The sequence below is a fragment of the Hipposideros armiger genome, unplaced genomic scaffold (assembly GCF_001890085.2).
Source record: "Hipposideros armiger isolate ML-2016 unplaced genomic scaffold, ASM189008v1 scaffold_24, whole genome shotgun sequence".
Lineage (NCBI taxonomy): Eukaryota > Metazoa > Chordata > Mammalia > Chiroptera > Hipposideridae > Hipposideros > Hipposideros armiger.
The window spans coordinates 3034643-3050622 of NW_017731374.1; the positions used below are offsets into that span (position 1 = coordinate 3034643).

General features: G+C 46.5%; 1 protein-coding gene across 6 annotated transcripts in view; it reads right to left on the reverse strand.

The window, feature by feature from the left end:
• PTPN3 (protein tyrosine phosphatase non-receptor type 3) overlaps positions 1-15980 on the reverse strand; it is a 100527-nt gene that overhangs the window by 17947 nt on the left and 66600 nt on the right. For all 6 annotated transcript variants that reach the window (XM_019635852.1, XM_019635854.1, XM_019635855.1 and 3 more), the window contains 5 exons: positions 10163-10349; positions 9920-9997; positions 8725-8781; positions 7226-7382; positions 3726-3886 (listed from right to left, as the gene is read on the reverse strand). In XM_019635852.1, the coding sequence (XP_019491397.1) occupies positions 3726-3886; positions 7226-7382; positions 8725-8781; positions 9920-9997; positions 10163-10349 (640 nt within the window). The remainder of the gene's footprint in view (positions 1-3725; positions 3887-7225; positions 7383-8724; positions 8782-9919; positions 9998-10162; positions 10350-15980) is intronic.

Consider the following 15980-nt stretch of genomic DNA (forward strand, 5'->3'; position numbering starts at 1 on the left):
TGTGATTTTTGTTACAGCTGAGACCCAATGCTTTCTGTAATGCGAGTAGTTGTTTACCGAAAGCCATGGGAAGGACAGGGAAATTCCCTTAATGAAAAAATGCTTCAAAGCAAACTGTGCTGGAAACCAGCTTGGTATCACGGGAGGGATTCCGTCATGGCCCAGCTACCCCAGGGCAGGCCCTTCGTGTTTTGCAGTGGGTGGTGTGGGCACCTGTTAGAAACCAGCTGCCTCTTCCTGCTCCTGTCCAGAGCACAGCCCCCATCAGCCAAGCTGCTCACCTGCTGACGGCACCGGAAGAGCATGTGAGGAACCAGAACTGCCAGGACCCTGGAGTCAGACAGCCCCAGGCTCCAAGCCCAGTGTGACATGACCACTTCTTGTGTGGAGACTGGGCATGTTCTTTAGACTCTTGTAGCCTCTATTTATAAATAATGATAGTTGTTACTTTTTATTGTGCTCTTACCATGGGCCAGACAACGCATTAAGTATTTATCTCATCTAATCCTTACAACCACCCATGAGACACCCAACTGACAGATGGGGAAGAAGAGGCCACCGAGGTTAAGGGTCATGCTGGAGGTCACACAGAAAGTGAGGGGCGGAGCCAGGATTTAAAGTCTGTTTGGTCCCATGTGGCCAGATTGCTTCTCAGATCTTTTCTGGCTCTGACGGTGTACTAGCCTAATAACAGCTGTCACCTGAAAAGACATTGTGTTGTTTGCAAAGGTTATATTGAGAACGAACTCTTGAGTTAGCCTGCCTGGGCTCCAGGAAGACAGTGCCATTTACTGTGAGATAACCCCTCCCAGGCGCTGATCCCTAATCTATTTTAATGGGAATCAGGACAGAATCTATCAAGGGCTGCTGTGAGTGTTCTGTGAGATGATGCACATAAAACCCTCAGCACATAGTAAGTGCTCATTAAAGGTTTCCCTTTGTATTAGTTTCTGGTTTGATCTGGCTTCCTTTAGAATTCGTCTCTGGCAGCTGTAGAAGACAGCTTTCCCCCCATCTATAACAGTGGTTGTTAAATTATGTTCCCACACTCTGGAAACATAATTTTTAATTTAAAAGGGGTCCCTGAGCCACTGTGGGGAGAATGAGGCAGGGCTCCATCTACCCCAGCAGCTCCATCACAGAGCAGCTCTGCTGTTATCTGTTCTGCATTCTGGAATTCTGTAAATGTTATTGAAAACGAGAGTTTTCCTACTTATTCTAGGAAATATGTAGACTAAATGAAGGAAATGTGCATATAACTAAAATATAACCCTAAAATTTCTACATTCTCCATTTCTTATGCTGTCGCCCAACTACAAGCTCGAAAGGTAAGACAGGATGGGCGGCGGTGGGGCAGTGGTTCTGGTCCGATCGTTACCCTCCCATCCTCTGGCTCGGCTTGTACAGCAAAACCTCCTGGTGATCTTGTTAAGAGTATCAACACCTGGGCCCCATCCCAGTGCAGCTAATTCAGCAGCTGTGGTCTGGGCCCTTTAGGTGACATACATACAGGTGCTCATTGTGTCACCCTTTGGTAAACACTACTCAAAAACATAGGGGATAGGTGGGTACTTCTCTCTAAAGCATTTTTAAACTTTTAAATGAAACTCTGTGAACATTATTCAAGGAAAATCTCACAAGGGATTCTCATATGTGAAACATAAAAGCGAGGCCAACTGGTGGAGGGGACTTTCTGGAGCATTGGTTAAGACCAAACTTGGTTTTTTTCCTTATTAAGAGCCCACAGCGCCTCCTTGTGGACAGTCTGATCAAAGACAAACAGTTCTCGCTGGGGTTGAAAGGCCTTGGATCACCTGGAGGGAGACCCAGGACTCCTTGGCAAGCTTCCCACCCCCAGGCAGACCTGTTTCCCTATGAGACGAGTCTGCTCTCTCGTCGCAACCGTCCTGGGGTACCCTCCCCCCAATCCACACTTAATCCCACCCGACCTCTGTTAATACTACATCTCACCCCAGAAGACACGGTGGAACCCTCTCACCTCCAGTTTCTAGAGAACATTCTGTGTAATGTTTAATTCTGTGTAATGAAATCTTGCCCTATCTTGGTCTTTAGCTTTTTCTGGGACTCATGATACAGCCCATCCCCGACAGCCCAAATATACCAAAATTAGATTGTAAACTTCTTGGGGCCAAAAATCCCACTTCTCCTTCCTTCATCCTGATCCAGTGTTTGGCACACGGGAAATACCTAATACACGCTCGCTGAAGGAATGAATGACTGCAAGTGTCTTTCCCCTTTCATATGCCCCCCAATACTAAAAAAAGCATAAAATGGAAATATTCTGTTTCTGGCTTTTAAGTTCTTGTTTCAATTATTTTGGATAGTGTTTTAAAATATTAAGTATTAGTGCTTAAAGTGTGTATTTCAATTTTGAGCTTTTTCTTTTAAAATCTTAAGCCTACATGGGCTCCTGCAGGCCACTGGAAAAAAGAGCTTTCTGTCTGTAGATATTCAGTATATGTCTATCATTCTACCCAAGTAATTACATTATTCCTTCCCTCTTATCCTGATTTCACTTCCACAATATACGAACTTATTTTTTGTCTACAATTACCTGTCAAGGCTGTTAAGTTTAAAATTCCCTATTGATTTCTTTCTTTGGATGGGGTTATTGCCTTTACCTTTCTTATGTGTTTTTATTTTCTACAGTTGTTCAATACACATTGCTCTAAAAATGTACTCCATTTACAGTCTATTACTTACACTGTTATACAAGCAACCTCTCACTCAATACTCTCTGTTTTGAATTCCTTTCTGTTCGATATTCATACTATTCATGCTTTCCTGAATCAATGTACGGTCACATACATTTGACAAACTGCCTAGTTTTGCTTCTGTGACTTTTTCCTTTATGTGGATAAACAATGCACTGCTGATTTCTGCTTCTGAACCCGATCCGAGACTCTCCTAATTTATGAATCCAGACAGTGTATATTGGCGTTAATCATGATCTATTTCCTTTTATTGGCCTATTTTATGCTTCTTTGTTCTTCTGTTCTCTTTTATTACATGAACTACTCTGCTTTCTTCTACCTTTAAAAAATTTGAACAACAAACACAATTCTATTTTCACTCTGCTAGTGATCAGATCAGTAAAAGTGACTTAAAAACCGAGCCGTCTCTGGTCCTACGTTGTTCTGTAGCAAGTCTCTGGCTGTGCTTTTGTCGATAGTCTCAAACCTGTGCTTGTCGGTCCCTCCTGGGGAAGGAAGATGGTGTCTGACTTTGGCTTCTAATCATGTTCACGTGGTTCTGGAGGACTAGGGGAGGAAAGCGCTGTGCCCTAATAGGATGACACTAACTGCTCCAAATGACAGAGTGTGCCTGCTGGGGTCAGGGACAGGGCTCCTGCAGTCCCCCTCGGGCACTCACCCACACCTCTCCACTACTTTCCACTGCTGAGCCTTTCAAGCTTTTGTGTTGGCAGCTAAATACGCTCAGAGTCCCTCCTCCTCCATTTCTGATGTGTTTCTCCATGACTACCGCACCGTTACTAGAATACGAGGGTGAGGCAGAGTTCAGTGACGGGCTGTGGTCTCCATTCTCTACTTTCTAGGCCTACTCTGCTGCCCTGACGCAGGGCCCCTCCTGCGTTCCCACGATGGGCACAGGCCCCCATGGTCATGGCTGATTCGGCAGCACCGGAGCAGCCCGCCAAGGCACTGGGACCCAGGCCGTGGGAGGCGGCCCTCGGGCTTGCTTACCTCGAACTGGATCAGCACCGTCCCACTTTCAAGGCCCTTCTTGAGCTGTTCCATAGATCCCTCCAGGGTGTCCCCACCCTCTGGACACACAGGGAAAATGGCCTCTGGGAAAAGCTGGTTCAGTTCATCTTCAGATTTGATATCAGCAAATGAGTGGACAGCTGTAATGGACAAGAGAATCTGGTGTGTGTGGCAAAGCTCTCGTGATCCATTTCGTCCCCCCAAATTACACTTATGACACCTGAATGCAGATGGTTTAAAACATCTTATTAAATGATTAAGCACACACTGATCATTTTCACCAAAGACATTGCTTCTCGTGAACTGATTCAATGTGTTAATTATACAAAGCGACATACTATTCTGGTTAATTTAGGATGGTGTTTAGTACTCAGAGGCTTTGCCAAAGGTAAGAGAAAGGGAAAGAGTGTTTTTAAAGAAAACATATCTTCTCTCTAACCTGGTTTTTACTTTACCCATCCCCCCACCCTTTTCTCGGGTCCTTTTCATTTGTTCCCTTAAACCAGGCACTTCCCTGGGCACCGGGGTGAGGTCTGGGGTGCTCTCCATGACACCATCGTCCCCCAGAGCACAGTCAGTCTCTGACTCACAGCCATTTCTAGGTGGGAAGTTCTCAAGTAAACATCTTTGCGCATAACATCTCTGTGCTTCAGCCTCACCTCTTCAGTAAAACCCTCCCTTCATGTCAGACTCCGAGTGAATAAAAACAACCTAGGACCCTGCACCCCGACCTTCACAATACTTCCCCAGCCTCACAGGCGTTTTTCCACATACAGTCGTTTCCTTCTCCAGTCTCTCAGATGGGAAACTTTGGGATCATCCCTGAATTTTCCCTTGCCACCCAGAAGGAGACATCATTCCCTTATTCAAAAGCTTTTACTGGCTCCCTACTGCCTTCAAGGCCACAGAAAAGGAGAGGAATGTAACAACTTGTGCATTTCCCCACAGAGTTAGACTGAAACCTCACAATGCTGGACCAGCTGTCATTATCCCCATTATACAGATGAGGAAACTGACTCTCAGGGCAAAGGAGTTGCCCAAAGTGACCCAGCCCGTCAGGGTGGGACACGGGAATTCGGTCCATATCTGTCTGACCCTAAAGACCACATTCTATTCACTGACCGGAGAAACTCGGCTCTTTTGCTACTTTCGTGACTTGTCACATCAGCTACTCCCTATGCTGTTTACTTATTTTTCTTTCAATCACCTCATACTTTTTACTTAAATGTTTATTTAAAAAATAAACTTATCGGGGGCTGGCTGAGTGGCGCGTTGGTTAAGAGCTGGCTTGGGACGCCAGAGGGCCCTGGTTCGGATCCCACATGTGCGGGCCAGTGACACTGCCCTCTACAGCTAAGATGCTGAACAACAGCTCAACCTGGAGCTGGACTGACGTGAGTCGCCAGCAACGGCATAGGCTGCAGCCCCTGTTGCAGTGGGTTGCCATGGGCTACCGTGTGTAGCCAGCAACCAGCGAGCAAGTCAGCAACCGCAGTGAGTGGCCGTCCAGAAGCCAGCGGCTGATCTGCCTCGCCTGGGAAGAGGGCGATGATGGTGCCAACTTGGGCCAGTGAAGCAATATCCTCTACAACTAGACTGAAGAACAAAAGGACAGCAACTTGTCTGTTCCTCTTCCCCCAATCCCCTAGGGCTGTTCCCATCCCCGAATTCCCCAATAAAAATCTTAAAAAAAAAAAGTTGGCTTAAGAGTGCGAGCTCTGAGCAACAGGGCTGCCGGTTCGATTCTGACATGGGCCAGTAACGCTGCGCCCGAGCTGAGCTGTTGCTGAGCTGCCAACAGGTGGCAGGATGGCTCACCTGGTATAACAACAAGTTTGCCTGTTTGATGGTGGGCTACGCCCACCTGCAACTAAGACTGAACTCGGCACCTTGAGCTGAGCTGCCGCCAGATGGCTCAGTGGATAGAGCATGCACTCTTAACAACAAGCCTGCTGGTTCGACTTCTGCATGGGATGGTGGCTACGCCCACCCGCAACTAAGATTGAACACAGCACCTTGTGCTTAGAGGCCACGAGCTGCCAATGGGAAGCCAGATGGTGACTGGCGCCCTCTACAATGAAGACTGAAGAACACCACCTTGGCTGGCCCCCTTCCCCAACACTGTTCCCCTCCCCCAATTCCCTAATTAAAAATAAATAAATAAATAAAAATAAACTTATTATCATTACAGTTATAGAAGACCAGTGGCACTGCCCTTCTAGCTCTAATAGTTTAAAAACATCCATTTTCCTCCACTCGGACAGGCCAGAGGGCTCTCCCGCTGGCCCCACGACTGCCAGTGTACCATAGGGTGCACCATGTGACAGAGGGGCCTGCTCCCAATTGCTGGATTCCTTCGTTCCCTATTATAATATCTTGTGGCCTTAGCAGCCACACAGCAACAGGGCAACTTAACCTCTCTGTGACTTGGTTTCCCCCACTTCCTCACTTTGGGGATAACAATACTGACCTTATAAGAGTGTTATGAGAGCTGAAGAGGATAGTTACGTAAAGCAATTAGCACAGTGCAAGGCATTTCACTGGGCTCCACAGACATCAGCTATGACCAGTACTGAATACCTACTGTGTGCTGAGCAGAATGCTGGGGTTTGGTGGGGAGAGGGCAGTGGAGGGCTGTGAAGGGATCTGGAGGACCTGGTAAGGCCTCACAGAGGAGGTGGGGTGAGTGCTGGCACGAAGGGAAGAGAGAAGGCAGGTATGTGGGGGTGTGGGGCCATGCCTGTACCTGTGAGGCCAGAACAGAGATGGAGGGCCAGGGCTCTGAGTCACACACTGCGTACACCTTAGGTATTTTAAAGCTGGGAAGGAGTGTCCCAGGACTCCGCTGATCATTTTACAACAACAAAAGCAATGGTATGCAATAGAAGCCATCCTTCAAACGCCTACCACGTATCAGGCAGCTTTCTAGGTGCTTTCCAGCATGAGTATAATTTAATCTTCACAAGAACCCCGTGAGGTAGGGACTATTGTTATCCTCATTTTATGGTAGAGGAAACTGAAACACAGACGGGGTAAGAAGCTTGCTTAAGGTCCCTCCAACTGGTAGGAGATAGAGTGAGAACCAGCCCAAGGGAGCCAGGCCCCGGCCCCACTCTGCTTACTGCCTTTCCAACAAAACCAAATGCACGTGAATAAAATACAACCTGATCCTTCCATAAAGGGCTGAAACTGCAAATGCCTGCAGGGCCAGGCAGCTAAGAGAGGTGGGGGCTCATGCCCTGTACAAAGGGGCAGGTGGGTGCTGCCTACCTCCAGAGGACTGGCTGTGAGGGGCCGGGCCCCGTGTGCGGAGATCTTCAAGCTTTTCAAGTGAGAAGTCAGACATCCAGGTTGTTACGTGAAAGCTGCTTTTCAAATGTTGGCTACAAGCTCAACATTTTCAGAACCACGGAAGGGCCAGCGAAGGCCCTGCCTCGCGCAGCAGCACCCGTGGCTCCGCCCCCCAAGGTGCCTGTTACCTTTCCTTCTGATCACCAGCGCCAGCTCCCGCGTGTGGGACTCCCGGCTGGCTTTGATGAACATCACCACTTGGTCATGGGTGTGTTCTGAGATGTCCCGGCCATTGATTAACACAATTTGATCCCCTTCGTTCAGCTTAGGAATGCAGGTGTCCGCCTGTGTGGAAGGGAAAAGCGGGTTTCTTCCGTTACCATAACACAGTCCTCGAGGGAAGGACGCTGTTGCTCTCTGAGCCCAGACACCTGAGACCATGATCGAGTTCTCCTTCTTTCCCTCAGGTATTATCGTCATTATTTTTACATCCACTGCTACGACGACATGGCGGCTGGCTGCTTGTGGGGTTTTAATGAAGTGGAACGTTAAGTTCTGAAACTTTTCAGAACAAGGATAAGAAAATCACAGAAGCCATTTCTCTAGGGCAGCCAACCTTCACTTATTAATGCAACGTTAATGACTATGATGCTTCTGATCTTTCCTAGATGGGCTGTTAGAAAATGATTTGTCAGCTAAAAGCTAGTATTTATTTATCTGCAGCCAACATTCACTTATTAATGTAATGGAATGACTGTGATGCTTCTGATCTTTTATTTCCTAGATGGGCTGTGAGAAAATGATTTGTCAGCTAAAAGCGGGTATTTATTTATCTTGCAATGGAGAAAGCCTCTGTAAGCATAATACCAAAGGCGGAAGCCATTATGAAGAGAAGCAACGCACTGAACTGTGTTGGCATGAAAGCCTCCTTATTTGAAAGGGGCCATAAGCAGTAAGAGAAACTAACCTGCCAGCTTAAGGGCTACTTAAGAGTAAAACCCCCAAACCAGTACCTTCTTAGGAGGCACAGTGACTCTGGTGTGCACTGCTTTAAAAAAGCAAATGATCTGCTGAGGAGGTCTAGGCAGAGGGGTGGGGGAGGGGTGGTGGTGGCATGGTGGGAAAGGGCACAGGGTCCGCGTGCCCACCCTGAGTGAGCAGAACCGCAAGCTCCATGCCTCAGTTTCTTGCTCTGGAGCAGTACTCCCACATTGTAATGTGCACACCAATCACCTGGGGATCTTGTTAAAAATGCAGACTCTGGTTCAGGGGGTCTGGGGTGGGGCCTGAGATTCTGCATTCTTCTTCTTTTTTTTTTTTATTTTTTATGGTGGGTGCAGCTCACAGTGTCCCATGCGGGGACTGAACCAGCAACCTTGGTGTTATCAACACCATGCTCTAACCAACTGAGCTGACGGGTTGCCCTGAGATTCTGCATTTCTAACGAGCTCCCCGGTGAGGCTGGTGCTGCACCCTGGGCAGTAGGGTGGCAGAGGACAGCTTCGGGGACCACACCGAGCAGCCAGGCTCTGGAAAACATGGGCTCTGCTCCTTCTGCCCATCTATGTGCATGCGTTTACACACCCTCTTTATTGTTGGCGTAAGAGAAGCAGGACACCAAAAAAAACAGAATCTGTTCCATTTTGGGGAGAACAAACATGACAAGTAACGGAACGTGTTTACTTACAGGCGACTCTGGGTTTATCCTCGATACCACAAGAGGCATCTTTTGATCCACTCCTCCCTGTAAACATGTGAAATTACAAACAAACAAACAAACAAACAAACAAAACTTTAGTTTATAGCAACAAAGACATGCAGATCTCTGGCATAGGGGAGGGCTCCAACCTCACTCTCTCCTGTTCTCATCCCCGGGGATGGCACCCTTTCAGCATTCCAAGGCTGCTGAGCCCTCTGAGAATAGAGGGCTGACCAGAAGGCTGCTCAGAAGCCTCCCACGGCCACCCCCACATTCCATGAACTGAAGGTGCACTCGGAGGGAGGAAGCAAGCTCCTTTAAAAAAGGCAAACGTCTCCAGGAAAAGGACTCCAAAATCATAGCCCCTAAGTGCTGCTGGACAGTGCGTTTTCAGTGGAGAAGACAGATGCCACAGAAAAGGTCACATGCTGTGACGGCTTTGGACCTCAGAGAGCAGGTCACTGAGCAGGGCGCTGGGGTACAGGAAAGGCTTGCATGGTGGCAGCTATGCGGTGGGCAGTGGAGGCTGCCTGTTCTCACTGAGCTGTACAGCAGAGGCTGGTAAACTGTTTTCTGTAAAGCACCAGTGAGTACCTACCTATGTTGGGCTTTGTGGGACAGAGGGCTCTCTTGCAATTGTTCAACTCTGCCACCTACTGCCCAGGGAGCTATAAACCATTTGTAAATGGATGGGTGTGACTGTGTTCCAATAACTTTATTTACAAAAACACATGGGGTTTGGCCCCTAGGCCGTAGTCTAGACCCTGCCTAGAAGCAGGCAGAGGGTGATCGCCCCACAAATGGCCCTGCAACTCAAAGCACCGTTCTCTCTTATCAGCTAAGTAATGCTGAGGGGCTCCCTTAATAACCCCTCTTCAGGGCGAGAGCTGCTTGATCACTGTGTGCCCTCCTCACTCTCTGAGCTTCAGTATGCATCTATAAAATGGGTTAAAAATACCAACTTCACTGCTTAGAACTCAATACGGTGAAATAAGGCCAGCGCGAACGGCAAGCACAGAACAGGCACTTGGTATGAGGAAGCAGCCACAGCCACATGAAAACCGCCCCATTCTGAGGACTGAGCCAATTTCCTATATAGCCTCAAGTATGCGGCATGTTTCCAATGGAAATTAAAACGTCATCTACAGAGCATAAAGCTTCCTTAGAAATACATACAACATACCTTTAGATTAAATCCGAATTTTCCATCTTCATCTGGTGTGATACGGATCAAGATTAAGTAGCCGTCACCATTATCGTTCTGGAAAATTTGGGAAAGTGGTCAATTACGTTCCTTCCCTCTCCACTGGTGGTTGATATTTTGTTTTAGTCATAACTACTTAATTGCCCATGAGGTGCCTATGCACGGGGAAGCCTGGGTGGGTCGTCCGGTTACTTCAGGGCCGCAGGTCCTGAGTGAGCTCACCTTGTCACAGTAGTACTGGCTGGAGTCCTCGGTGGAGCCCCCTTTGGTCACCCTGTGGAAGTCCTCTAAGAGTTGTTGATCGAGGCCATCTGGGGAGCAGGAGCCTGGGGCATTTGAAGATGGAGACACAGAGCTGGATGACTTCCGGGTCAGGCAGCTTTGTGCTGGGTTGTTCTCCGATATACTCCTTTATCAGGAAGATGGAGGAGATATTTTATTAACTGAATTAATATTTTATCAGAGAAAACATTGGTGACTGTTGAGGCCTGGCATCCATGGTGGTCACGAATCCTTGGAACCTTAGAAGAATTTCAAAGGTCAACCTCAGGGCTCTGGCACCCAGAGTTCACTGGCTGTCCTGCCCCCATCTGGCCTAAATGTCACCATCTTTAGTTTTGGGGGAAAAGGGCAGGAGTGCAGAGAAAACTCGGTGCCCTGCCCAGCTGCATTAGAAGGGTGATGGGGAAATGTGCCAGCTACTCTGGTGGTTTGGTGATTGAAGCTCACTCAGGTGCATATGTCTCCAACCCTTTTAAAAGCATTTTAACTTCTGTCTCCATCCTGCTGATATCTCTGCTTCATAGAACCCTTGGCTACTCAAGGAAACAGGACGAATGTTGCATATTCAGGGTAATTTATACTACTCCCAGTTTATGTTATTTGCCTATGGCATCTATTATTTGCCCACACTGAGAATGTATGTTTTATTTTTTTCTAATAAGGTCCTTATACATCTTAGAGCTGCACTGTCCAATATGGTAGCCACTAGTCACATGTGGCTATTTCAATTTAAATAAATTGAGATTAGAAAGTCTTCAATTATACTGTCACATTTCAAAAATGGCTAATAGCCAAATGTAGCTAGTGGCTGCTGGACTGGACTGCGCAGTTATAAAACATTTCTATCATCACAGTAAGTTCTATTGGGCAATGCTGTCTTAGAGAACTCAAATTAGAACTAAAACATCCTCTGTGGTCATCTGGTCCAACCCCCATTTCACAGATGAGAAAACTGTGGTCAAGAGGGGCTGAGTGACTTGTCCAAGGTCACTCAGTCTTCTCCTCACTTAATAGACGTAAGTCTGATAGACATGAGTCCCAGAGCATCTGTTTCCTCTCCAGGCCATGCCAACTCTGCTCCTAAGACCCCTGCTCTCTTCCCCAATCTCTAACCTCACAGAGCTACAGGAACTAACCATCTCAGCATCACTGTATAGGATCCACTTCTCTGCATCATGTACATCCACACAAGACCCCCTCCAGAGCCATAGGCCTAGCAAAAGATGCCTTAAAAAGCCTACAGAATATGGCTTTTCCTCATTCTGCAGACTCTGCCACATTCTAACCTCTAACGAGGTTAAGTGATAGGAGACGTGAGTAGATGAAGGCATTCAGCGAAACAGACAAAAGACAATTGCTGCTGCCTCTTATTAACCTTTATTTCAAGCCCTTGTCCATGAATTTTTTATTACATTAGGGCTTCTCTATTTCCTAGCAAGTTCAAATTAGCTTACCTTAAATGTAAAATCTGTATCATACTCACACAGAATGATTCACAACCCCAATTTATTTGAATACAAGTGAAGAGTCTGACCCTAAGGTTTTCAAGTTGCTGGCTCAGGGAAGTGTTATGGATGGTAAGACATTTCAGAGACAGGATATTTTGGAATTTAAGCTGTATACCAGTGGCAAGTTTTCAGACTAAAAATGACAAGACTTTAATTTACTTAAAACAAAGCTAAAAAAAATTCCCCCAAGTAGGGCAACTCTGCCAAGTTTCAAGGATTACAAGAGCGCCCCTACTGGAAAAAAGGGTAATTGCTTGGCAGTTGCTAGACAAAATTGAGCCAAAAAGGGTTTAGGAAATGCTCTCTCCAGTTCTGGGGGAGGAACTGAACCTTTAATACAAAGAAGGTGCAAGCAGCATACACACTTCAAACGTTTGGAAGGCTCCGGAGGGTGACAGCAATGGAAAAGGTGAAGGGCATGTTACTAAAAAACGGAAGATCCAGGTGACAAAGCAGAGGAGGACAGACCCATTTTAGTGAAATTCTAACATATTTTATATTCATTATATTTAATTCCTAATTTTTGAATGTGTGGATTACATCATAAAAGGTTTCAAAGTACTTTTCTTTTTCAGTATAAAACACAGTGTCTTTCTAAAAAAGCCGACAGAACTAAAAAGGATATATTCAAAGTCATTATGTGCCCACTCCTATTTTCTAAGTAGGGGTGAAGAGGTTACTTTTAGATCGCAATTTATTAAACATATGATGAAATTTTTTGGCTGATCAACTGTGTACAGACGTTCCCTGTAGGCTGCAGTAACATTCTGCTCCGTGTGGAGGATGAACAGATGGTGAGGAGGACATCGAATGACGAGGAGTAATGAGAAGGTGGCAGCTGGACGCAGCGCAGGGATGCCAAGAATGAAGATGCCAAACCCAGTGGGCTTCCTCCCTCCTTGGGGCAGGGCGTGAGGTGCTAACGAGGGAGAGCCTCCCGGGTGAGGCGGGAGCTGAGGGGAGCTGTGGGTGCAGCCAGGTCCCATGGGGTAACTGGGAAAGGAGAGGCGGAGGGAAGTAAGAAGATGGTATGGCTGATGAAGCCAGTGACGGGGGAGGAGGGAGCAGAAAAGGCTTGTTTCTGAGACAGGAGGGGTCACTTGTCAGAGGAAGGGCAACAGGAACAGGGGACTGTCACTGCCGTCTGGGAGCCAGAGCAGCTGGGGAGGGAGGGACAGGCCACTGCTAGGGCCCTGGGGATAAAGGGAGAGACAGACTGACAGGCAGGCAAACAGGTATTCACCCTCAGGAAATAGATGCTTCGAAACTGTAAATGTGACAAGTTTCAGAAACAAAATCCATGACAGAATTAATTTCTCTGAAGAGAAGCAATGTTCAATTAAAAATGGCAGGACTGACTGAGCATGAAAAAAAGACTCCCACATGATGCTTCCATTACCACTCTTCCCTAAGCCCTAGAAAATTACAAAGATCTCTACCCTCCCCGCCCCCCACCCCCCCAAAAAAGCCCTGTTAAATAGAGCAAAACTGTGCTCCCACTGAGGGTTTCCCAGCTCTGACTGGGCGACTGAAAAGGAGGCATTCACTATGGCAGTGTGACAGAACAGTAGCCATTTCCCAAAGTCCCTATCGACGCACAGAAATAGTGTTTCATAAAATTTTTAATAGTAGTAAAATATACATAAATAAAAATATACATTTTAACCATTTTTAAGTGTAGTTGCATTAAGTGCATTCACATTGTTGTGTGCACGTAAGTTCTGAAACAAAAAGCGACAGCTGCCCCGTGTCCCCTTGAATAGGAAACTAAAGAAAGAGACAAGCAAACAGCCAAGGCATTACGACGACAGGACGCCCCACACACCCTGAGGAGCGCCTTGTGGCTGTCAAAACAACTGTGATAAGGATGAGTCCGGTTGGCTCAGGTGGTTAGAGCGCAGGCTTGTAACACCAAGGTTGCCAGTTCGATTCCCACATGGGCCACTGAGCTGCGCTAGATTGAAACAACTACTTGACTTGGAGCTGATGGGTCCTGGAAAAACACACTGCTCCCCAACAAAATTAAAAAAAACACACAACAAAACAGAACAAACAACTGTGATAAAACAACAGCGAAGTCCTCCACATCAAAACCAAATCTGCCCTAAAACTTGTTTTCCTCCAGAGTCTGTTCTGCAAAGTCTTTTTTCCTTCAGGGAATGTCCCCTTGAATTTCTCTGGATGGTTGGTTTTTGGTTGTGTCTATTTTGGTTTTTTGGGTTTTTTTTGCAATGAAGGAAACCTCCTTCTCTGCAGATTTTGGCCTTTGCTCTGAAGCAAGGAAAGGAGCACAGAATGGCTGAGAGAACCCTGGGAGGAATGAATACAGCCTGCTTGGGCACAAAGCAAACTGCCAAGGATTCATACCTAAAATCACAATCTTTGCTGTGCTGCTATAAATATGGGGCAAACCGGCGGGTGACTCATCAGCTCAGATAATGTTCAGAGACCCCGAGCTGCACCACTTTGGGTTTATAGCTGAAGTCTAACCTCTTTTTTCCTTCCTCTTTCTTCTTTTTGCTTAAAGGGGGACAGAACATTACACGTAATTGTTCTTTCTAAAAGGAACCCTCCTCGCTGCCTGTGATATTATTCATCTGATTTCTCTGACAGAAACCTTCTTTTTGCCTCTTAACACAAATCTGCTGTATAAAACACGTCAAGCGTTTCTTAAACATTTTGCAAATACTCACTGAAGTAACCACCACAGTTTTTTTTTTTCCCTACCACATACAGACCAAACTTTCCTTCTTACCTTGGGCAATGGAGAACCCCCAGACTCTCAGGGGCACCAGTTGCCTCTGAAGACCCAGCAACAGGCAGCTTTCTATCAACAAGAAGGGGTCCCCTACCTGAGGTGGGGGGGGGCTGTAATTTTTCAAATGTTCACCCCACCTTCCAAGCACAGGCGCTAACTTGACTCGACTCCGTGAGCTGTCTATTGCCAGTACACCTGGCAAAACCACCACAAGGAAGGCAGCTTTGGAATCACCATTATTTGCTATTTTTAATACTTTGCTGCAAAATAAAAAGTGCCCCAGGATGACGCATCTTACAAGGTCTCACGGAGGAGTTTCAGAAAGAATTGATGTACAGTGCGTAGGGGTGAGCAGGGCCAGAAATTACTTACATCAAACAGGGCTTGAGAAAGTGAATTTTAAATTTAATTTTAGTGAACTTAAATTCAAACAGCCATATGTGGCTAGTGGCTCCTGTATTGGACTGTGAAGGTCTAGGTGCTCCACGATTCCATGGTGGGTTGCAAACCACAGGAGGAAGGCCTGACGCAAGGCTGGGACTGGGCTTCCCAGAGCCCCTGGTCAGTCTCTCATTCAACCCTGTCCTTTCATCCAAGCGCCAGAGCCCCACTGCAGACTCAAACTGGTTCAAGTCATGCACGCCTGCACTCGAGCCTTATTTTTCTAGAACTGCAAAGCCAGTGTCACACAAAGGAACTCATATCTTTTCACTGGAGCCTCAACAGGGCTGCAAACTGGAGCAAGAGACAGTGATCATTTCAACAAAAGCATCGTCCAAGCTCACATCACAAGGAAATAATGACCAGAGGGACTTTTTAACTAGCGGTGTTAAGAACACAGATAAGCTGGAAGCCACGTTTGCTGTGGTCGGGGACAGCAAGAGAGACAGCAACCTCACACGTAAGTGGGAAACAAGATTTGCAATTCGCCTGTGAGGCCTAGAGTACAATCAGGATGCATTTACTGCTGGAAATCAGCAGCTAGTGGTAAAAATGTACAGATTAACTGAAGGGCCTTCTTGCTTAACCCTATGCTGTTTGAGGAGGCCTCATGTTTCTATATTTTGGGCATAATAATGGACTTCACAGAGTGGATACACCCAATGACTACAGCTGACTTCCTCACAGTGGATCTATTCCTATCATACTTTAGCTTAAAACATCATTTTATTTATTTATGATCCACGTCTTTACCACTTCAAAAAATGGTTTGAGATAGCTTACTTTAAAATGTACAGAAATATAGAACTGTGAATTCACTAAAACAAGGGGGAAAATCAGACCCATTAGTAAGGGAGGAAGGAGAGTGACTATATCAAAACCCTGAGCTGAGGGAAGCTAATTCAACTGAGCGTAACATGGAGCTCTGAGCCCCCCGGTAATTAAGTCAAAAGGAAACTGGTGAATTCAATATATCTTACTGAATAATAATAGGACTCAAACCAATATTTTAGGCGAGACTTTTTTTCCCCTGGCCTTGAGGTGGGAGAAG